The sequence below is a fragment of the Xenopus laevis genome, chromosome 9_10L, assembly GCF_017654675.1.
Source record: "Xenopus laevis strain J_2021 chromosome 9_10L, Xenopus_laevis_v10.1, whole genome shotgun sequence".
Taxonomy (NCBI): Eukaryota; Metazoa; Chordata; class Amphibia; order Anura; family Pipidae; genus Xenopus; species Xenopus laevis.
Genome location: NC_054387.1, coordinates 99,666,914 through 99,690,418, shown reverse-complemented (window position 1 = coordinate 99,690,418; position 23,505 = coordinate 99,666,914). Strand labels below are relative to the sequence as shown.

Here is a 23,505-nt window from a genome sequence, read left to right as displayed (position 1 = left end):
AATAAACTAGCCAATACCTGAAAATATCTGACTCTATCTGAGGGCACTGAGATAGTTTTTGTGATGCCACCCCTCAACCCCCATGCTTACCTTTTCACCACCAGAGGGGGTCTGGGGGGGAGGGAGGCGCATTGCTAGTGTATAGAGTACAATTGCCCTGGGCATTGCACATGGTGATGTTAGACTTATGTGCAGCTCCTTGCCCACATAAAACCCATAGTTCCATAGTGATGTTGCTTCCCAGCTTGGAAATGGCCAACATAGTGTTCCTAGTGAGGAAAGGGTGTCCAGATACTGATGACAATATGGTCTATGCAGATACTTTTGAATATATAGTATATATATATCGGGGGCTGTGGAAAGGATCTGGGGGAAGCTTTGGTGTGGCGTGCTGTGTGCACAGTGACAAAAATTGTTTTGTGTCCCACCTCCCCATATTAAAATTCAGTAAAGGGTGGATAATAAATAAAGGCCCCCTGTTTCTGAGACTATCTATCTATCTATCTATCTATCTATCTATCTATCTATCTATCTATCTATCTATCATCTATCATATCTTGCTATCTCTCTCTCTATCTATCTAATCTATCTACTTTGTCATCCAAATTAATTTCATATCAGACAGGTCTGTATTGTATAGCTATAGATTTTTTTAAACACATAAGATTTCCCTTCACTTTTTTTCCTGAATACATACTTTATAGTTTTGTAGTACAGATGCTGAACAGCAAGATCCCTTCTTGTTTTCATAGGAATTGGTCTTTTCTCCGATTGGCTGTAAGTTGGCTTCCCTGGGGAAGGGTGTGTAGTACAAGTTATGCAGCACATTCTGATAGGCTCCGTTTTGTTCTTTAAGACCCCATCCCTCCTTCTGCAGTGGGCAGGGAATTAAGAAGCCTGCGCTTTGTAAAGAAAGTTTTCATTCATGCAAAGCTTGTGTGAGCTCTCTTTGAGAAGAGGACCAATGTTCCTTTGTTAATGTAGAACTAAAGCAGTTGACCCTGTGGACATGGAGCTGCATGCTGTTTTACTGTGGGTTTTTGCGGCAGGCTTTATGGGCAGTAAGTACAAACATGTAATTTATATTTCTAAACTGCATATTCTAGCTGCTGCATTAGAAATTGTTGATGGCAATTTATGGTCAGGAATGATCAGTGTAAAATCTGAAGTAGGGGTTTAATAGCAGAATAAGTGGCTTAGTGAATAACTACTGTGCTGTATTTTGTTCTATTGACGTTTTAATGCAACAATGTATTTATACACCTTTTGAGTAGTTATTTATTGTCAGAAATACTCAGATAATCAGTTTTTCTTCTTATTTAGTACTTTTAGGCACAGTTATGACATTATATTTTTGCAAACTTGTAACTATCAGCAGAGATGTGCAATAAGTGCTGTATTTATGGCATTTTGGTAGCTCATGAGTATTACAGGTATGGGATCCATTATCTGGTATCCAGAAAGCTCCAAAATACAGAAAATCTGTCTCCCTTTGACTCCATTTTATCCAAATAATCCAAATTTTTAAAAATGATTTCCTTTTTATTTGTAATAATAAAACAGTACCCTGTACTTGATCCCAACTAAGATAGAATTAATCCTTATTGGAAGCAAAACCAACCTATTGGGTTTAATTAATGTTTAAATGATTTTCTAAAAGACTTAAGGTATGAAGATCCAAATTATGGAAAGATCTATTATCTGGAAAACCCCAGGTTCCAAGTATTCTGCATAACAGATCTCATAACTGTTCAATAAATGATGCTGTGAAAAGTAGCTGAACCATGCACGGCCCTGACACTAATACCTTCCTCCTACAAAGGCAATGCACTGTCCCTCAGGCCTGATGCCAACAGAGATGCCATTCATATGTTTGTTGCTTGTTGTACACAATGTTGGGCACAAGCTCTGCCACTATGAAGCTGGCTTGTAGACTGACAGGTAACTGTTTACATTTCTGCAATACTTAAGGTTTTCTTTCCGCTCAGAGTATGTATGGAATCTGCAAAATGTAAAAGTCAGAAAGCATCTAAAAAAAAACCAACCCCATTAAACCCACTGTGTTTTTTACTTTTATTTTAGGATTAGAGAAAACAATACACATACTAAAATTTTTTATTTTATTTATAAGAAATATGCAAGGGAGCATATGAATTACTAGTTTTTTTTGTTCTCAAACTCAAAGAACCGTGACTTCAAACAAAAAGGGTATTAAAGTTCCCCTTGATGACAGAGCACTTTCAACTGAATTGCTTTGAAAGAGGTGGATTTCTTAAAGTGCTAATAAGACACTCATTCATATGAATTCACGCTTGTTACAGAAATACCTAAGTAGAGGCCACCCAAAGGCCAATAACTGTCACTTTCTGCAGAAAGAAACAAAAGATTGCAAGCTCAGAGAACAAAATGAATGGCCAATGCAGAGTCTGTTTATTACATCCACGTAATTAAGCATTGGTTAAATCCTCCGCATACCTTCCCCATAATGCCGATAGCCTTGGGAACTGCTCTTAGTCTGGAAACTAAAAGGCGTGGTAGTTACATAAATGTAAAAAAAAAATAGGATTTCAGCTGTTGAATTTGTTAACCAGTTTGTTTCAAAAGCTGCAAAACGTTTAGACTTAAACCATTAACTCAGCACATGAAGAGTCTGCAGACTAATAGGATTGCTGGATTCTGGTATGATGTGAATGGGACAGTTACAATGACTACACTATATTTATGGATTGAACAGAATGCTTTAACTACAGGAGTGCCATAAAGCCATGCCTAGTTAGCAACACTAGTAACAACTGTCACATTTAGGTGAATATCCTAGAGATGTGAACTTTTTAACTATAAATTTTAGTACACCAATGTGGCTTAAACCTTCTGTTGTTCAGGGTGTAGTTCCTGTGCGCCTGTTGTAACGCTACACTGCAATTGCTGTATCAGGTGCCGTCCATCTTTAAGATATTTGCTAACTATATTGGTGACTGGCTCTGATTCATTTAAAGGAAACTATATCTTTTAACAAGTTCATTTATTTTGAATTCTTCTAAAAGGAGAAGTATCATCAACAAATGAATGTGTTTTAAAGTAATATAGTGAATAAAGTACCCCCTCTTGTAAAATATAAGGATATTATAAGTTACCAAGGAGTTTCATGACCATATAAAAGTACGAGGCCGAAGGACGAGTGTTTTTATACAGGTCATGGAACTCCGAGGTAACTTCTAATATCCTCATATTTTACAACTGGGGGTACTTTATTTATTATAATACACAAATTTCAGTGAGTCATGTGACAGAAATGAAAGAAAGTTGTTGTGTAGCAATGGGGGCAGCCATTTTAGACTAAGGTCAGATGGGCAGATTCTGGGAGATTTAGTTGCGTGGCGACTAATTGCCTCTTCTGCGGGGCGACAATCTCCCCGAACTGCCTTCTTCCTGCCTTCCGCCTGCTTGAATGAGAAACTGCCAGCGCAATGCACTCGCGGTGCTTCGATTTCCGAAATTGCCTGCTTCGGGTGGAGATTTTCGCCCCGCAGAATAGGCGATTAGTCACCAGGCGACTAAATCTCCCCGAATCTGCCAGTCTGCCCCTAATATAAGGAGAAGGAAACCCAGTGGGCGCAAAAACCCTCCCCCCCTCCCCTGTGTTGCTTCTCCTCCCTCCTCACCCCTGGCCTACCTGCCCTGCTGGGCAAATGCCCCTAACTGGTTACTTACCCTTCTGCGCAGGTCCAGTCTACGGAGTTCACAGACGACATCTTCTTCCAAGCGATCTTCTTCCTGCTTTGACCGGCGCATGCGCAGTTGGAGCATTTCGTCGGTACGGATCTACTGCGCATGCGCCAAAAGTCAGAAAACTTCGTGACTTTTGGCGCATGCGCAATAGATCCGTACCGGCGAAATGCTACTACTGCGCATGCGCCAAAACGCCGGTCAAAGCAGGAAGAAGATCGCGTGGAAGAAGATGGTGCCTGTGAACTCCGTGGACTGGACCTGCGCAGAAGGGTAAGTAACAAGTTAGGGGCATTTGCCCAGCGGGACAGGTAGGCCAGGGGGGAGGAGGGAGTGTGGGCAACACACGGGGGAGGGGGGAGGGGTTTTGCGCCCAGGGGATTTCCTTCTCCTTTAAAGGAGAAAAGGCTCAGGTTACACAGCAGATAAGCTCTGTAGAACATAATGGTGTTATCTGTTATCCACTATTTAACTGTGCCATATAGCCTTTTTTCAATTTCCGCCATTGCTACACAGCAGCTTGTTTATATGAACTATAGTAGTGTTTCTGAAGCAAACATGTCAGATCTACCAGTGCAGTGCAACAGTACATTATATTTTCATTTCTTTAAAATACTTTCATTTTTTGGTGTTACTTTTCCTTTAAGAGGAACTAATTATATGAGAGCATTGTTTAATATTTCTGCCAAGAAGTAATTTATGGAAACAGATATGTATAAAAGTGAATATGCTGAGAAAGTATACATGTTCTGCTCTTTGTATGTATGATACATTTTATTCATGGATTGTTGGTTGTGGACACAGCGCAGCTTCATTCATAAACAAATACTTCTTGACAAGCAGTAACCCATTGGCTCCAAAATGCTCTGAAAGGTCCTACTTAGTTAAACACCATTTAAAAAATACAATGCATCCCATTCTTTCAGTTGGTCCAAAGCATGTGGGTGTTTTTTTTTTTTTAATTACAGTGGAAAATTAAACCAAGACCGATAAGAAGGGGGGTATTCATCCCATCCATCCTACAATCTAACAAGCTGCTGCTGCTGCATGTGAAAGCTAGAAACTGGCATGATAATTGTTTTCATTGTCATGCTTGATTAGTTAAAGTGTTGTACTGCCTGGAGACAAGAGACATATAGAGCACCAGTCTTAGAACCTTGGGATAAAATGGAAGAAATGTAAAACATAGCTTACTACTGTAACTTTTTATACATTTTAGGAAACTGCTATATATTCACATTGCCCCATATTTATTGGTCAGATGAACATAGGGGCAAATTTACTAAAGGGCGAAGTGACTAATACTGGCGTCATTTCGGATCTTCGCCGATTTACTAACGGTCGCTGGCGTAACTTCTCTTGTGAAGGAGATAGACTCAATCGGTACTTTGCTCCCTAACACCTGGCGAATTTGCGCTCTGGCGAATGGACGTAACTACGCAAATTCACTAAGATGCGGATTTTACTGAACGTTACCTCTTGCGCCAGGCTTGCCTTCGCCACCTCAGACCAGGCGAAGTGAAACTGGAAGATGAATAGTAGCGGATAAGATAAGTAATAAAAAGTAACAATAACATTGTAGCCTCACAGAACAATAGTTTGTTTAGTTACAAGGGTCAGTGACCCCCGTTTGAGAGCTAGAAAGAGGAAGAAAAGGAAGGCAATAATTCACACGCCATAAAGAATATAAAATAAAGTGCTGACAACTGCCCATTCTATAACATGCTGAAAATGAAGTTAAAGGCGAACAACCTTTTTAATATTGTTGTCTCAGCTTTCTTTTTTTATTATATTTATTATAACTGTATATTGTACATACATGAAATCCACTTGTTTTTAAATGACTAAAGGGGAAAGACGCAGTGAATGACGGTACATTGGCATTGTGTACAAATGGAGGAAAAGTTTGGCTTTTTAATTCTGTTATCTCTATCTTGGCTACACAATGTTAAAATATGAGCAAAATATAGGCAAACACATTTGATCTCTTTAAACTCTCAGCCAGTGAGAATATCCATGGCCTTTGCCTGGCTTAACATGAAGCTTAAGTATATAATATTATGATTGTTCTCCCTGCTCACTCAACAGGGGTGGTTTGAGATTGAAAACCACCATAAACAATAATTTTAGCATGTTGAAATCTTCCAATATTGCTCCCAGCTGCCCCTGGGATTTACTGCAGTCTAGAGCTATCCAATCACTAAGGAGCAAATTCACTAAGATTCGTAGTTGCGCCAGGCGTAACTTCGCCGCACTTCGCCACACTTCGCCAGGGGTAGTTTCGCCAGCGCTCCGCAAATTCACTTAAATCCGAAGTTGTGCTCAGGGGTAGCGTAAGGTTGCGAAGTTGGTTAATGGTTAATTTGCATACGGCGCCAAATTCAGCACTACAAATGCCTGGGAAACCTTCAAAACATCAAATAAATTTTTTATTTTGCCCTACACATGTGCCCACTGTATAGTTAATTTGCCATGAGTTAGGAAATGTAGGGGGGAAGGAGAGGAGCCCCAAAAAAATTTCGATCTTTTTCAGCCTATCACCCATAATATAGAAAAAACGCCAGCGTTTTTTGGGACTTAGAAAATTTTTAAACTTTTTTTGAAGCAATCCCTATCTACTCTATTGTGCTTCGCCTGGTCTGAGGTGGCGAAGGAAGTCTAGCGTAAAAGGTAGCGTTCAGTACACTGCGCGCGTTAGTTAATTTGCGTAGTTACGTCCGTTGCGCAAATTCGCCAGGCGTAAGGGTGCGAAGTAACACTAGCGAAGTTACACCAGCGTTCGTTAGTGAATTTGCGAAGTAACGAAAATGGCCAATGGCGAATTGACGCTAGCGTTAGGCGCTTCGTCGCGTAGTGAATTTGCCCCTAAGGCTGTAAGCTGGTGGAAGAAGAGATGTGCCTCAAATGAGACTCGATATTTGGGGCTGCTTTCAGCAGAAAAACAGGACACACTGGTTTAAAGCAAAAGCAGCACCACAAAAAAGGCAAGAAGTAGTCCGTGGAGCACTGACAGGGGGAAGAAGGAGCACAAGTGAGAGTGAAACAAAAATGATATCCTGGCAGTAGCATCAATAATCAGGTTTACTGCCAATGGATTGTATTGCTATTTGCACCATTGGACTAGACCATTGCTATGTTTTCATATATAATAAGAATATGTATGAGTAACGTTCCTACTGCAGAGTTGTGTTTGGAAAGGGTTATATAGAAATGATTTAACACAATAATGATTGGGATCAAGTAACAGGCAGAGGTACTATTCCCCCCCCCCTACAGTTTGGGTTTGGGCAGACAGCCAACGAGAATAGCAGCAGGTACTGAAAAAGTGATTGTTAGCTTTCTTTGTTAATAACTGACTATTGAGAGGTGAAGGGATTGTATAAGAATCACCTAATAACCTAATGCTTGTTTATGGGTCTTCTCACTTGGCCGAATGCCCCGGATTTGCATTAAAACTGTATTACTCATTCTTGGTTCACATCAGGATACAAAATATTCATATTTGTGACTGTGGTTTAGGATAACAATGGGCGCAATTTATTGTTTGTTATTAAACTTCCATGTTATTCTTATAACCCCTACACTCGTTTGCTGAAGCTAATGTTTGCCAGGCTCCGGAAAATTCTGAGGCCAAGGTTAATTGTGCAAAAACCTGACATTTGCACCATGCATGTTAAAGATAAGCATATTGAGCAGCTGTTTAATATATTGTATTTTAACATATGATATAAGCATTTACAAATGGACTTATCATTTACTAGGTTGGATGTTTAGATTAAGGGACTTCATTCATAAACTTGTGTATATTCTATTAGTGCAGAAGAGTGAGTGTGAATGAGAGGAATTCTGAATATTTCTATAAAAGGGGTGTGATTGTGCAATAATATTTTAGATAATGTCTATGCATAGTAAGTGAGTGGGGAAGAGTGTGTCAGAGAGCATGTATGTGGGTTTTAGAGTATGTTTAAATCTGAACATGGCACCATTAGGGGTCTATTTATGAAGTTGTGTAAAAAGTGGAGCTCTAGCAACCAATCAGATCTTTGCGTTTTCTTTCTAACTGTTGAAATCTAATTGCTGATTGGTTGCTGGTAATGCTTCACACCACTTTATACACAGCATGATAAATAGGCCCCTTTATGTGTATGGAGTAAATGCTGCTGCACATGTTAAAGCATGCATGCATATATGCCCTTTTCTGCATTATAATTTAAATAAATATTAAATAAAGAATTAGGTAACATAATCACACCTCTTTCCCCAATGTTTGAATGGTGGTCTAAGCACTCCTGGTGTACCAGATCTAGGATAAATACATTTTCTTGCCAGTAAATGCACTTGTGATTTTAATGTGGATAACAACAACTGGCACAGTAACAATCTTCCTGTTTTGGAACTGCTAACCCCAACGTGAGATGACTTGCTCTAAAGCAAAAGATTGCAAAAGATTACTTTTGCTTTTTTGACAGGAGTTTATGTATAAAAAAATTGCATAAATAATATCTGGACTTTGAAACTGAAATGTAAAATAGTTTTTTAACACAGACATACCTGATTTTACAGGCTGAAAGGGAACCATGATGGTCTGACTCTGCTTTCCTTTGGCTCACAGTTTCATGCACCCCCTTCTTCACTTTGTTCCATATATGATATACAGTAAGTGATGGATTCTGGGACTTTCCAGAGAATCTGTACACCACCCACTATGGACAGCAGAAAGACTTCAAGTCCCAGAATCCTTTAGTTTAAAATAGAACACTGTGAGGGAGGAGTTGCATTACACTGTGAGCCTAAGGAGTGTTGGAAATTGTCTTTGCATATTTCATGGTTTCCTTTCAATCTGTGGAATCAGCTATGTTTGTGCAAAAAATATATATTTTTTCATTTTGGCTACCTTCGCGTTTCAATTATGAATGCTTTGAAAAGGCTATGAGGTAAAGGGGGGTTATGTAATAAAGATTGCAACCAATCAGCAGGTAGTGTTTACTGGTTAGTTATTTAAAAGAAAACATCTTAGTGGTTGCTATAGATTATTGCACCTGGGCAAACTTAATGCCCTTTATTACTTATGGGACAACTGTATGTTTTGCACTGTTTAGTGTTGCATACAACAAACCAATAGATATTGTTCATTAGAACCAGTTTTATCTATTGGGTGCATTGCACTTCTACCTTGGAGCGGTGGACCCTGATTTTGATTCTGGCCTGGGTGCTGTCTGCAAGGAGTTTGTAGATTTTTCTGGTTTCCTTCCTCACACCAAAAAGGATGATTGATTTGCTTCTGATTGACTGTATTGTGTGTGCTAGGGACCTAAGAATATAACCTCCACTTCAGACTGATATGATTGATGTCTCTGTAAAGCCCTGCACAAATGTGTTGGTGTTATATGAATATATATAAATATTTTATTAGTATTTTATTAGTATTATTATTAAGCATGAAGAGTAAAACAAGTAATCATAATATCAGCAGAATATTGCCCATCTTGTCTGTAGGGGTCATTGTTATCTGACTCCGGCTGAGGTTGAGAAGTAACTATCCAGAGCCACAACTCCTATACTATAGAGGCACCCATAGTGTGCGTTTCTTGGCTGCACCAGTATACACTATGTATATTCAGCCAGAGATTCAAAGGCCTTTTAAGTGAATACACGCAATGTTGCTGCTTCTGCATCCTCAATAATAACGTGTTTCTTTATTTATAGAAGCTCAGGAGATTTCTGAAGACTCTGGTTCCTGCATGTCAGACTGTCCAGGTAATTACAATGTTTATTTCTCTTAGAAGCTCAACTGGCTTTTTAATCACTTTACTGCTTCATCCTCAACAGCTCAGCCTTAGATGCAAACAGAGTTGACAGCTCACAATGAAAGGTCTTGTCATCAGCTCAAATGGTCAGGCTGAACCAAGTCTCTCCATCTGGGCCCTGACTCAATTTATCTGATGGCTCAGCAATCAATAAGTGTATGACTGCTGCACCCCAAACATTGGACAGTATATAAACCCTATATTACATGTGCTACTTTTATTTTATACAAAATTTTCCTTAAAGGGGTTGTTCACCTTTAAATGAACTTTTAGTATAAGGCTGGAACTACACAGCGCACATCCTTCCGATCCGACGCGATGAGAGAAAGCGAAGGGGTCATGTCGGATGCGCCGAATCTAATGTAAGTAATATAAATGTTGCATCTACAAACTGATTACATCCGACATGACTGTCAGATGAAGGCGCAACGGGCAGCATTTAAATCTGACAGTTGTGTCGGATGCAATCAGTTTGTAGATGCAATATTTGTATTTCTTACATTAGATTTGGAGCATCAGACGTGACGCCTGCGTTTCCTCTCATCGCGTCATCTGAAGGACGCACACCATGTAGTTCCAGCCTAACGCAGAGATCAGACACAATTTGCAATTGGTTTTAATTTTTTAGTATTTGTGGTTTTTGAGTTATTAAGCTTTTTATTCAGCAGCTCTCCAGTTTGTATTTTAGGCAATTTGGTTGCTCAGGTCCAAATTATAGCAACCATGCATTGATTTAAATAAGAGACTGGAACATGAATAGGAGAGGGCCGGAATAAAAAACAAGTAATAAAAAACAGCAATAACAATAAATTTGTAGTCTTACCGAGCATTTGTTTTCTAAATGGGGTCAGTGACTCCATTTGAAACTGGAAAGAGTCAGAAGATGATGGCAAAATATGCAAAAATAAAAAAATGAAGGTTAATTGAAAAGTTGCTTAGAATTGGTCATTCTATAACATACTAAAAGTTAACTTAAAGGCGAACTACCCCTTTAAAAATTAAAAGATTTTAGCATTGTCGGATTTTACAAGGGAACAATTTGGGAATGGCTGTGTGGATTAATAAATGCATTAATAAAAGGATTAAATCAGCATTAAGAATGCATTAAAAAACAACTGCAGTAGTATAGCTTGCTGGTAACTTCCCAGGCTCCAAACCTATCCCTGTCCACCCATTGTTCCAGGGTATGAATTCAGACTTATTCTCTATGATTTCCTCCAGGTAGTAGCTTGCTTGGAATTGCATGGAGGTTTCCCCAGCCCAAGGCCTTTCATCTATAACACCTTACTCCACCTAGCGTATTGCCTTTGGAGATAAGCTCTCCAAATTTACATCTGAATGTCAACAGATGCGAAAAAGTTAAAGGAGTTGTTCACCTTTGATTTAATTTTTGATATTCTGAGACAATTTGCAATTGGTTTTCATTTTTTATTATTTATGGTTTTTGAGTTATTTAGCTTTTTATTCAGCAGTTCTTCCAGTTTGCAGTTTCAGCAATCTGGTTGCTAGGGTACAAATTTCCAAAAACTATAAAAGAAAAAACAAAGGGCAACTGAAAAGTCGCTTGGAATAGGCTACTCTATAGCAAACTAAAAGTTAACTTAAAGGCGAACTGCCCTTTTAATTATTTTGTCCATTGGGAGTGTCGCATGGGGGACTACCCAACACTACAATGTCCTTGGTGGAGCAGCTACCTGCAACTTACTTCATCTCATTCCCTAAACCTAACTACACCAGATTTGAATTAACTTAGGGCCCATTCTACTTAATGACACTTTCTACCTTAAGCTCCCTATCTTATTCACCCCTGGCACAAGGCAAAGAATAAAGAGACAGAACCAATGGCTCCCTCACAGGAATTAACCTCACTACCCATTTTCACCCCTAGGTACTGGTCAGTTAAACTTCCAGAAGGGCTCCAGATACATCTACAGCTACTCCACTTCCACTGGAACATTTTTGGAAGCAGGTTCTTCAGCTAGGAGAGACCTAACTTTGGAATGTGAAGTTCATATAGAAGTCATGGGGAAATGCCACATGGTTCTAAAGGTAAACTATACCTGCTGTGCTGGAGTGTCATCAGGTTCCACTACTTTGGGGAAAGGTTTAGGAGTTGTACTTATCAATAACAATTGTGATATTAAATAAAGAAAGAGTTTCCAGGTGATTCATGCAGTTCTTACCATATGTTAAAGCTGTTCCTTGTACCTTAAATCAGAGGCAATTAGAAGAAGCTTCTGTTCTCAATAATAGGGAGAAACAATTAAATTTACCTGCTATATAACAGTTGTGTTGCTGCTCTATCAGTGGATATGCTGTATAGTTGTTGCAGATGCTTACATCAAAGGAAGTTCTGTTTAATGGGGCATAAACTCTCCAACAAACTAAAGAAAAACAAATGAGAGCTGCTACACCAGCATCTAGGGGTGAGGGATTAAATAAGTATGCAGGCAACTTTCTTAATAATAAGCCACTCTGCATATCCAGTGCTTGCAGCCCTCCATCCACCACTTTGAAGGAGCTACTTGTCTCTGACCCACACAATACGGCTTTCTAAATGCCCCTGCCCTTGTCATTGACCAAATATTCTCATTTACTTATGCACATTCCCTGGCCTCAAGTCTAGATCATTAAGTAGCTAAGTCATGATCATAAGCTTGTAGCTAAAAGCTAAAGAACAATAGGGCATGGGGCCAGGGAATATGTTTAAACTATCCACTTTTTCTTTCACGTTTGAAGCAATTTTCGCAAAATAAGTAAGTGAAAGAGAAGAAAGCTTTGTAGGATTTGTTTTTTTTCACTATTAATATCAAATTTGTAATTGGCAATTCCAATTGCAATCACAATGTAAAAATCTTTAATATGGTGTGATATAATAATGCCTCCAATTTATCTTGCAAAGGCTAAGTACATATGTGTATAGTATGACAAAAATGCCCAGCACTATTGAAGTCAAAGTACAGGTATGGGATCCTTTATCTATAAACCCATTATCCAGAAGGAGCAAAGTTAAGGAAAGGCCAGACTCCATTTTATCCAAATATTCCAAATTCTAGAAAACAATTTCCTTTTTCTCTGTAATAATAAAACAGTACCATGTACTTGATCCAAATGAAGATATAATTAAAGGGATACTGTCATGGAAAAAAACATGTTTTTTTTCAAAATGCATCAGTTAATAGTGCTGCTCCACTAGACTTCTGCACTAAAATCAATTTTTCAAAAGAGCAAACTGATTTTTTATATTTAATTTTGAAATCTGACACAAGACTAGACATATTGTCAGTTTTCCAGGTGCCCCCATGTGAATTGTGCTCTAATAAACTGCAGTCACTCTTTACTGCTGCACTGCAAGTTGGAGTGATATCAACCTCCTCCCTCCCCCCCAGCAGCCTACCACCAGAACAATGGGAAGGTAAGCAGATAACAGCTCCCTGGTAGATATAAGAACAGCACTCAATATTAAAAATCCATGTCCCACTGCAACCCCATTCAGTTACATTGAGGAGGAGAAGCAACAGCATGTCAGAAAGCAGTTCCATAGTGCAGCACTGGCTCTTTCTGAAAGCACCTGACCAGGCAAAATGACCTGAGATGTCTGCCTACACACCAATATTACAACTAAAAAAATACTCTTGTTGGGTTAGGAATGAAATTTTACATGGTAGAGTGAATTATTTGCAGTGTAAACAGTGTAATTTAGGAATAAAAACTACAACATAAAAATCATGACAAAATCCATTTATACCTTATTGGAAGCAAAACCAGCCTATTGGGTTTTTGTAATGTTTACTTGATTCTCTAGTAGACTTAAGGTACAGCAATACAAATTACGGAAAGATCCATTATCTAGAAGACCGTAGGTCCTAAGCATTCTGGATAACAGGTCCCATACTTGTAATAGGAGACAGACCAATATATATCCAATTCCGCAATTCCGTGGTCGTGCATAATGGTATTTGCATGAAACTGCATTCATTGAATTTCCACTATAATTGCATTTGCCGTCAATCAGTCGTTCCCCCTTTTATTTCAAAATAAGCAGTGCTGGGCCTGCTGATGCAGGGCAACTGAGGAACCCCAGAGGTGGCAGTAGCTCCAAGGTTCCCTCAGCACCCTGTGTCCATAGGTGCTATGTACTTGAGCCTAAAGAATTGAGTGGACAGGTTACTCTCACTCACTGGAAAATACGCCAATCAGAAATTCAGCCCAATTGCGCCAAATTAACTGTTCAATCAAGCTCAATAGTGGTTATTTTGACTCATCGGCTGTGAATCAGGCACAACACCCCCTGGGGAGCACAACAACACCAAAAAAAACATTAGGATTACAAGCAAAATTGCACTTGTGGTCTCTGCACTTGTGGATGTCATTGATCACTTAATTCTATCGAAACAACTAATATTATGAACATATTTCCTTTTCAGCTGATGGAGGTGAATATAAGAACAACCGAGATGTCAGAAAATTCCTCCAAGGAGTTTGACAGTTTGAGGTGCTGAAAATTGACATCTTGACATTTTATATAAATGAGTGTGAATGTATATACATGTACAGACCAAATTGTGTTAAAATAATATTCAAATTACAAGTTTTACAAGTTAATTCTTTATCAGTGTTCTAAGGTAAACAAAAAAATGTGGTTCCCAATAAAATGACTCATTTTTAGGGTTGCCACTTGGCGGGTATTTTACTGGCCTGGCCGGTAAAAATGATGGTTGATCCCAATGTTATTAATAGGGAAAAATTATAAATATATAGGAAGGCCGGTATTTTTTCCTGGAAAAGGTGGCAACCCTACGCATTGGGGATTCTCTACGTATTCTGTCACTGGGGCCAGATTAATGAATAGGCTGCTCTAGGCTATAGCCAAGGGGCCCAGAGTGATTAGGGGCCCATCTAGATTTTTCAATGATTTTTCTTTTCTTTAAAAAAAAATATTTTAATCTGCACTGCTGGGCCTGTGTCCAGTCAGAACAGGTGTATGGTACCTGCTAGGAGAAGATTAAGCCTAGGGACTCACATCCTACAAATCTGCCTTTGTCTGTCACTCTGGGTGGTATTAGTGTGGCATGTTGTGTATGGGGAGCTAGGTACAAAGTGGTCAGAGGGTTATATTAGTGGTGGTTCATGAGCAGATAACAGTAAAGCATGTGACATATAAATATTTTTCTTAAAAACCAGAGATGCACTTGAAAAAATGCCGCTTCAGTTTTCCTACCATGATGGTAAAATTCAGAAACTATGTCCATCAAGTCAAGAACCAACCTGGTCCCTTAATATAAAGCGTGGAATTCTCAGTGTGTTGCAGGGAAACTTAAAGGTTCCATCAACAGGCAAATCCATTGTAGAGGTAAGAAATATTTCATCCTTTCTATGAGCTTTAGTATATCTTCTTATAAACAAGTTTTACCAGTTACAGCTAACCAATGAGTGGAGACTTGTAAAGCACAATGTGGCCTAACATTGAAATTGAGAGAGTATAAAATTCTGTGTATGCAGATCATCCCGGCAGTCCCCCTGACTTGGATGGATTCTATTCTCAAGCTAGCCTTGGCCACTAGTATCCCGGCCTTGAGGCAGACCCACCTTCTTGGCTTTAGGAGCAGCTCTTTGTTTTTTTCTACATTGTAGAGATATATCTATGCTCTCCCACTGGTAACTCCCTTTTATGTTCCCAAGTCTATAAAAATTCTGTGATTCCTTTGTTCAGGGTTCTGACAGTTCAGAATCCATGCAGTCTGTGTAAAATAAATTTGCCTTTCAGCTCAAGTGGCCTCCGGTTCCTGAAATTCCATGACAAAATCCAAATGAAATAAAAATTGTCCATAGGATATGTTGTATTGTCCTAGAAGTCTAGTGCATCTATATGTGACCAGGGGTCTAGCTACAAGTATTGCACAGTGTGTGACCTGTATCAGCCTAAAGACTTGGGGCATCACTATTGTTCTTTTTTTAAGCTTAACAACTGAAATTTACATTTTATACTTCCTTTTCCATCTTCATTTTATTATACTCTCAGTCAGTGTTGCAGCACTTATTCTGCTTTACTAAGATGTGAGAAAATGAATATTCAGTTGTGCTAAGATTTCTATTTCTAAAAGCATCGGTGTAGGAGTTGTGATTGCAAATAGCAGTAAATAAATACATAGAAGTAGCAATTACGCCAGCACTTTTATGTTTCTAGTTTTTGTTTCCTTTTGTTTCCATTTGTAGCAATTTTTCTGTATTGGATTCTATTCTGTGACACAAGATATTATATTTGCTACTTTTTTGCCAGGTGGATGTTTTAGGAAGATGTCCCACCTCTTATGAACTCAGAGGAAATTCTGTCTGGAAGAGAAAAGATCTAAGTCAGTGTTCTAACAGGGTCCTGGGTTCTACCTCAATACGATCAGTTGCTCTCCCAGACAAAACAGTAAGTACTGCACAATAAAAAGAATTTGCATTTATAATGGGGACACCCTTACTGACTATATCTTTTTTTAAAATCAGTATAGTTTTTATAAAGTTTACAAGATTTACAGTGTGAATGATAAACCAAAAATTAGAAATTAAAATAGTCAGTGCTGTAGCATATGAAATATATACACTCATTGCAACTGCTATAATGGACAATAGTAAGGAATAGAGATAAAAGAAAAGAAATATGACATAAAAGAAAGGCCATAAAAAACTGTAGGAATGGGATCTGTTATTCAAAATGCTTGGGACCTGGAGTTTTCCAGATAAGGGATCTTTCCGTAATTTGGATCTGCGCACCTTCTTAAGTCTGCTAAAAAAAACATTTAAACCTTAAATAAACCCAAAAGGATTATTTTGCCACCAATATGGATTCATACAAGCTTAGTAAGGATCAAGTACAAGGTACTGTTTTATTATTACAGAGAAAAAGGAAATTGCTTGGAAAATTAGAAAAGGATATTAATGCAGAAGGAAAGGTTAAAATTAAGAAAGCTTTGTCAGAAAGGTCTATATGAATACACTAGTAAACCCTCAAAGTAATGCTGTTTAGAGTCCTCTGTCAAAAGAAACACCACATTTCTTTCCTTCTATTGTGTAGATTTCTGTATCAGACTTCCTGTTTTAATCTTAAACCTCCAGGGATTGGGTTGGAGCATGCTCAGTTTGCTTCTCTGCCCCTCCATCCTCCCCTCTTGCTGTAATCTGATCTTAGAGCTATGAGCGAGCAGGGAGAGACTCAGGCAGGAAGTGATGTCACAGTAAGCTAATATGGCAGCTGGTATCCTAAACAAACAAAGACATATAGTATAGGACTGTTTACTCAGGTATGGAAATGCATTCTAAAGAATAAAAATGGCTTTCTAGCTTGCACTGTTGTGGTTAATCTATTGGCAATAAACTGCCTTGGTAGCTTTCCTTCTCCTTTAAGGGGAAATATGTAATCACTGAGACAATAAAGATCAAACCAACTGTGAAATGGCTGCAAATATTTCCAGTATTTGTTCCCCTGAAATGTTAAAGGGATCTCTGCTCTGTTTTTTTTTTTTTTTTGCATAATGAAAAATTCGATTATATTAATGTATATCTTTCCACTATACATTCATTAAACGTTTTCAGTGATTTTAACATTATTTGGAAATGTCACATGTATTTATTTACCTGTTTCTGTTCTCTGGTTCTAAAGCTTAAAAATAATTGTAGATGTAAAAAATGACAAATACAAATAACTTTATATTAAAATGACATTAACACTTTCCATCACTAAAATGTTAAATATAAATAAATATTTAATATAAACTTGAAAGTTGCTTGAAATAATTTTCTTTAATTATGCATGGAGGAACTCTTTATAGAAAGTAGAAGAAATAAACAATCGCCATCACTATATACCATTTACTCCAGTATGTGAAAACGCACACATATAAGTCTAAGGTTTGGAAGGGAATTAGAATATTTGCTGGAGCAGTGCTCCCTATTCCAACATTACATCAATGGTACATGTTGGTAAAATCAGGGATTAACAAATGACATACAGCCATATTGAAATGTACTGCTTTTAATGGGAATTCATTTGTCTTTTGTTTAATTATGAAATCTACATTTACAATGCCTCTTAGATGATCAGCATATTCCTTACTCATGTGAATGTATTTTCCAAAACTCAGGTAGTTTCTTTCATTATGCAAAATGTATGGGTTGAGATTAGAATTTAACATCACTCTCATATTTTACGATAGTTGTACTTTATAAGACTTGTGTCATTTTGATCTGTCCTAACTGCATTCAAGCTTGTGCAGTGCAATGTTGGCAATTCTCATTAAGCTGTACTCTATATAATCCATGGATCTTCATTTGTTTTTAGCAACTCCTGGATTCCCATCTGGAATGCTTTCAGACTTTCAAAGACGGGACGCTGACTGAAGCAACTTGCAATGAGTCCCACCTCGTTACTGTTTTCTCTCGGGAAGGAAATGGGGCCAAGACACAAACACGAACACTAATAAAGCTGATCAGAGTTGAAGTGGACATGTCACCTAATAAAGGTTAGTTGCTTGGGTTGAGAGAACCCCAATTGGGGTATACACTGAAAAACACAAAGTAGAATTCATTTTTCACAACTTCCATTAGGCTTAAGTTTTGTAAGAAAATATTTTAAAAAAGAGTTGAAACATTTCATTTTTGGGGGAGATAAATTAAGATCAGGCATCTAGATCATATAGGTTCATTTACACTTGTCATTGTCATTTTTGGGGTTATCCATACCCCTCAGGCTTCTTAAGAAAGCAAAGTTGATTCTATCTACAAACAATTTGCCCGCCCACAAAATAATTTTGACCTTCTTAGGTCTCCTCTCTTTTTTAAAGCTCTTTTGGACCTGTTACTGAGTCTGAAGTTTCTCAGCTCCTTCTAAATTTCACCAGATGCAGAAATCTACAACAACAGATGCGTGGATCTGGCCATGTACAAACATATAGGGTTTTTTGTTTACACAAAATTCTCTGTGTGCATCACAATGTGGAATCTGCAATGGGCTTGAAAATTAATGGAACAGTTCAGTGTAAAAATAAAAACTTGGTAAATAGATACACTGTGCAAATTATTTTTTTCCAATATTGTGAATTAACAAAAAATGTAATGTATAAAGGCTGTAATGAACAGACCTCTAAAATAATATTCAGAACCCAACTTCCTTGCCAACTTGCAGCTTTATAACCTCTTGGTAGTTAGGGAATTGAACGGGACATAACTGTTCAGTGAGTTTGCTTAGCCTTAGCAATCAGCTCAGATTCAAAAGCAAATAGTTATGGCCCATGTGCCCCTCCCCCTCAAGTCACTGATTGGTTACTGCCTGGTAACAAATCAGTGGAAACCAAGAGAGCAGTAAAGCAGGAAGTTGGGTTTGGGCTATTATGTTAGACAACAGTCTCTCCAGCCTTTAAAAATTAAATTTTTGGCTAACTAACTATATTGAAAATATTTTTTATTTTGAACAGCCTATTTACCCAGTTTTATTTTTACACTGAACAATTCCTAACATTGCTTGGCTGATATTGAGACTTTGATAATAGCTGAAACTTCAGGATTGCCTAAGATAAACAAACTATTAGCAGAAAATAAGGTTGCAGAGCTCATTGTATTTGGTTTATAACGTGAATCTTTTGTTAGGCTTTAGTTATAGCTTTAAAAAAATCAACTTTGTAATTATATTTTATCCCACTGGCAATGTTAGCTTGTAAATGCTGATATTGTTTTGTAGAATATGATTATAGACTATAAGATATGGGCAGGGTCGGACTGGGCCAGTGGGAAACAGGGAAAAAAAACGTGTGGGTCCCATTGGCCCAGACCCACTCCCCAGCTCCTGTGGCCTCCCCCCACCCGATCGCATGAAAAGAAATGCAAGAAAAAGTTATGCACTGGGGGGAGGGGAGTAAGAAGGACAGAAGGGGATTTGTGGCTGGGGCAAGTGGCCACTGGGGGTGACAGGCTTTGTGGACCCAAACCCCCCCAGTCCAAAGCATTCAAACCTAGTAGAGACTTATTTTCTAAAGTTGTGTAACTCATGTAGAACATTTATACTGCTTTCTCTAGACATCACTGGGAAACATTATGTGACCAATCTTATGTATGAAAAGGAAACTATTCTTGCAAACCTAAATGGTGAAAATGTGGCTGAAACTGTTAGGAACCTTTGCCTGGCTCCAAGCACAAACTATGAGGTAAGGTAACAAGAAATCTTGCTTCAAACCCATGCAGATATGTTGAGATAACAGTCGTTGCTTCATAGGTTCATCAAGGTTCTTATGAATAGTGATCTAGTAAGTTGGCTTTCTAAATAAGTCTGTTCCAGGGCTTTCATTTAGTCAATGAATAATAACAAATAATTGAATCAAAATTGGTGGAATTCAAATTGATACAATATGTATACAGTACAGTATATGCAGCACTGGCTGTCCCAAATGATTTATAGGGTTATATCAGATATATTTTCTAAGCTGGATTCCTAGTGGCTTGTTTCAGAGTGCTGAAGATAATATGAATTATTTTGGGATCACAACAGGACATCATATTTTTATTCAGTCAAGTTTATCAAGTTAACTCCTAGAAATCCATATTAATAAAAATGTTATCTCGTTGGTATATTCTGACATATTGGTTAAGGCACTAGACCTGAATGAACTAGACCCAAACTGCTTTGGAATTGGACTTCTGAAGCTCCAAATCTACCCTGCTTGCTAAACAAACATACTTTACTACACCCATTAACTTCATTACTAAAAAAATCGGCACAACTTTTCCCTACCTTTAACACTTTTCTTTCCCCTCCTTCCCTCCATCCCTCCATCCCTCCCTCTCTCCATCTGTGCACATCTGTCTCTGCTCAAGATATTGCTGAGCACTTCAAAAACAAATTTGACACCATCAGAAGTATACTACTAAACCCCCCTAGACATTCACCACCCCTCCCTCCACACAACCCAGTCTCTTCTGTGCTTCTTCTCCCCTGTGACTGAGTCTCAAAACTTTTGGCTTCCTCTCACATTACTACCCACCCACTTGTTCCCATTGTTTTTCTCTTCCAGTCCCTCCATTTGCTTGGCTGTCCTGGTTCTCTTCTTACCTCACTAATTGTTCCTTCAGTGTCTCCTACAATGGAGTATCATATCCCTCCCTACCTCTATATGTTAGGATTCCTCAAGGCTCTGTCCTGAGCCACTTATTATTTTCTCTTTATACTTCCTCTCTCTTGGTATGACCTGTTTTCCAATACCACTTTTATGCTGACTATACTCATCTATCTCACCTCTACTGATCTCAACACAGAGCTCTTAACTTGGGTCTCCTTTTGCCTGTCCACTATTTCTACTTGGATGTCACAACTCTGAAACAGAAATGGTTCTCTTTCCCCCAACTAACACCCGTAACATCCCAAAAGTATATATTGTCTAAAGTACTGTAACTCTCTATTAATTGGCCTTCCCCACCAGAGACTGTAGCCTCTCAAGTCCATAATGGCCAGGCTTATCCACCTCAGCAACTGCTCCTCCATTGCCATGCCACTCAATTAAAACCAATGACCCTGACATTCAAAGCACTTGATAAATCTGCCCTGCCCTACATCTCTGAATTCATCTCTAAATACTCTTCTAACTGCTTACTACACTTCTCTACTGACCTGCTCCTCAACTCTTCTCTCATTACCTCCTCACATTCAAGACTTTGTAGGGGCTGCACCCCTCTGTAATTCTCTCCCTCGGTTTGTCAGACTTTCTCCCAACCTTTCTGCCTTCGAAAGGTCTCTTTAACCACACTTATTTATAGAAGCTGCCCTCATTCTGTTTAGCTACAAAATGCAATACCATATGCAGCATCTCTCATCTACTTATTTCTGATATAACTTGTGTTTCATTCCCTTCCCCATTTAGATTGTAAGCTATTTTGCACAGTACTTTCCTCCCCATTTGTACCAGTACTGGTCATTATGTATATAACTCTGTGTGTTCTATGTATCTTATTTCTATGTATAAACACATTTATTTTACATTGCTGCGCAATATGTTGACGCTCTAAAAATACATGTTAATAATAATAATAATAATGGCAGCCAGTTCTCTGTATGTGTATCAAATGTGTATCAAATGGTGACAAAGTCATTGCAATGCTTTTGGTATAAATATTACATTTAGGGGGTGCATAACTAGCATTGCCACTTAATAAATGACTTTGAATGTGCCAAAATAAGAATATTTGGACATGAAATGAGGCTAAAGAGCTGCACAATAAAAAAGCTGTGACTAAATACTGCTGTGCCATGTACAGCTCCTGTGCCAGTACTGGCGAAAATCATGACTCAAGAACCTCTGGCAATTTATACATTGGTCTAATAACATGACTCTGAAAATATTGATTCTAAGCCAATGCTTTGTCATATAAAGATCCTAATATTCATTTTATAGTGAAACACTAAATTGACTGGAGTAATGTACATTTGAAATTTGCAGCCTGAAATAATGTAAAAACAGCCCAAGGACTCAGTTTTATAATAATACAATTTTATCATACCTAATGACGTTATATAAGGACATACTTAAGAAACCTACTACTACTACTACTACTACCTACTACCTTTTTTAAATGCTATTTAGAATTTTCCAGATGATTTAAGTTAGTTTTACTATGTTACAGTTGGTAGGTGGAAGGAGAATTAGTTCTGAGGTGCAGCGTCTGGGTTAACTTGGATTTTTCAAAATTGAATTTTGTTACGATTGCATTTGTGTAAGGTACAATTGCGATGAAAAATCAACAAACATCATGATGGGAGGTTTTTGTTGTAGTTTCTATATATGTAATAAAATGGTAATGTATTTTTCATAGAAATTGAAAATTACAGTGATGTTTGTTTTTAATGGAATAAACTGCAGACTTGCATTTGCACTTTATGGCACTGTGACTGCAGGCCAGTAGTAGAAAATTCTGAAAGCTTTTGCCAGATCTTCCAGAGCCAAATAATTCTTCAACGTATTTATTTTTTTTACTGTATATCACCAAGCACAGTGCTGTGGGACATTATACCCTTGTTACATTATGCACCGGCAGCCTTTGTTCTTTGAAACTTTGTGCTTGTTTGGCAGTATATAAAAAGAAATCACATTGAAGATTTTTTTTGCCATTTTATAATTTCCTTGGGCTTTTACTGTTGATTGAGGGTAAAGCTTTGATCAGAAACCAATAGAATTTAGGCTTTTGGACCTTACAGGGGGTGGATACAAACCAAACATTAGACCTTACATGGGGTGGATTCAAACAAAACATTAGACCTTACAAGAGGTGGACTCACACCAAATGCTGGATCTTACAGGGGGTGGACTCAAACTAAATTTTGGACCTTACAGGGGGTGGGCTTAAACCAAATGTTGGACCTTACAGAAGGTGGACCTAAACCAAATTTTAGCTTGAAAAAGTTAAAAAAAACAACTGTTATTTGTCAGGCCTCCTATTTCCCTCTCGACTACCCTACCTAGCTCTATTATTGATGAAAGCAAAGATTTCCATATCTGCTCTTATTAACATACATGTACTGTACATATGTTTGACTGGAACTTTTTAAACTGTAAAATCTGTTTCGCTGAAAAAAAAAAATCCAAAGAATATAGTGTATCTGCCAACAGTACTGTTCTGGCAGTGAACTACTGACTTTTATTGCCTTTACAGCAAATAAACTTTTCAGTAGCTAAAGTCAGTCTCTCCTTTTCTCTAATGCCAGAGGCTGACCTTTCATCCTCTACACTGCCCTGAGTCTTATAACATCTCCAAAGGTTTCTTTGTACCCATTTAATATAAATATTATCTGTCATCATGTATTCCACTTGAGGCCCATCTGGGAATTTGTTCTATACTCATGTTTAAAGGGCAAAAACAACACTCATCCTTGCTTGGCACAGAGTGCATCATGCAGACCATGCCAGGCATCACTTTCTGTATTCAAGGGATTGCAGTGTATCGTGTG

General features: G+C 38.1%; 1 protein-coding gene across 3 annotated transcripts in view; it reads left to right on the top strand.

Annotated features, from left to right (window-relative positions):
* The first annotated feature begins 681 nt into the window (after nucleotides 1-681).
* The window catches only part of LOC108701886, a 139,518-nt gene continuing 116,694 nt past the window's right edge, over nucleotides 682-23,505 (top strand). The window contains exons 1-8 of one of the 3 annotated variants that reach the window (XM_041576157.1): nucleotides 682-1,061; nucleotides 9,433-9,483; nucleotides 11,422-11,582; nucleotides 13,961-14,028; nucleotides 14,718-14,886; nucleotides 15,814-15,951; nucleotides 17,860-18,040; nucleotides 19,590-19,717. In XM_041576157.1, coding sequence (XP_041432091.1) covers nucleotides 1,010-1,061; nucleotides 9,433-9,483; nucleotides 11,422-11,582; nucleotides 13,961-14,028; nucleotides 14,718-14,886; nucleotides 15,814-15,951; nucleotides 17,860-18,040; nucleotides 19,590-19,717 — 948 coding nt within the window. In that variant the 5' untranslated portion in view covers nucleotides 682-1,009. The remainder of the gene's footprint in view (nucleotides 1,062-9,432; nucleotides 9,484-11,421; nucleotides 11,583-13,960; nucleotides 14,029-14,717; nucleotides 14,887-15,813; nucleotides 15,952-17,859; nucleotides 18,041-19,589; nucleotides 19,718-23,505) is intronic. The other 2 variants (XM_041576155.1, XM_041576156.1) reach the window with 2 other exon arrangements.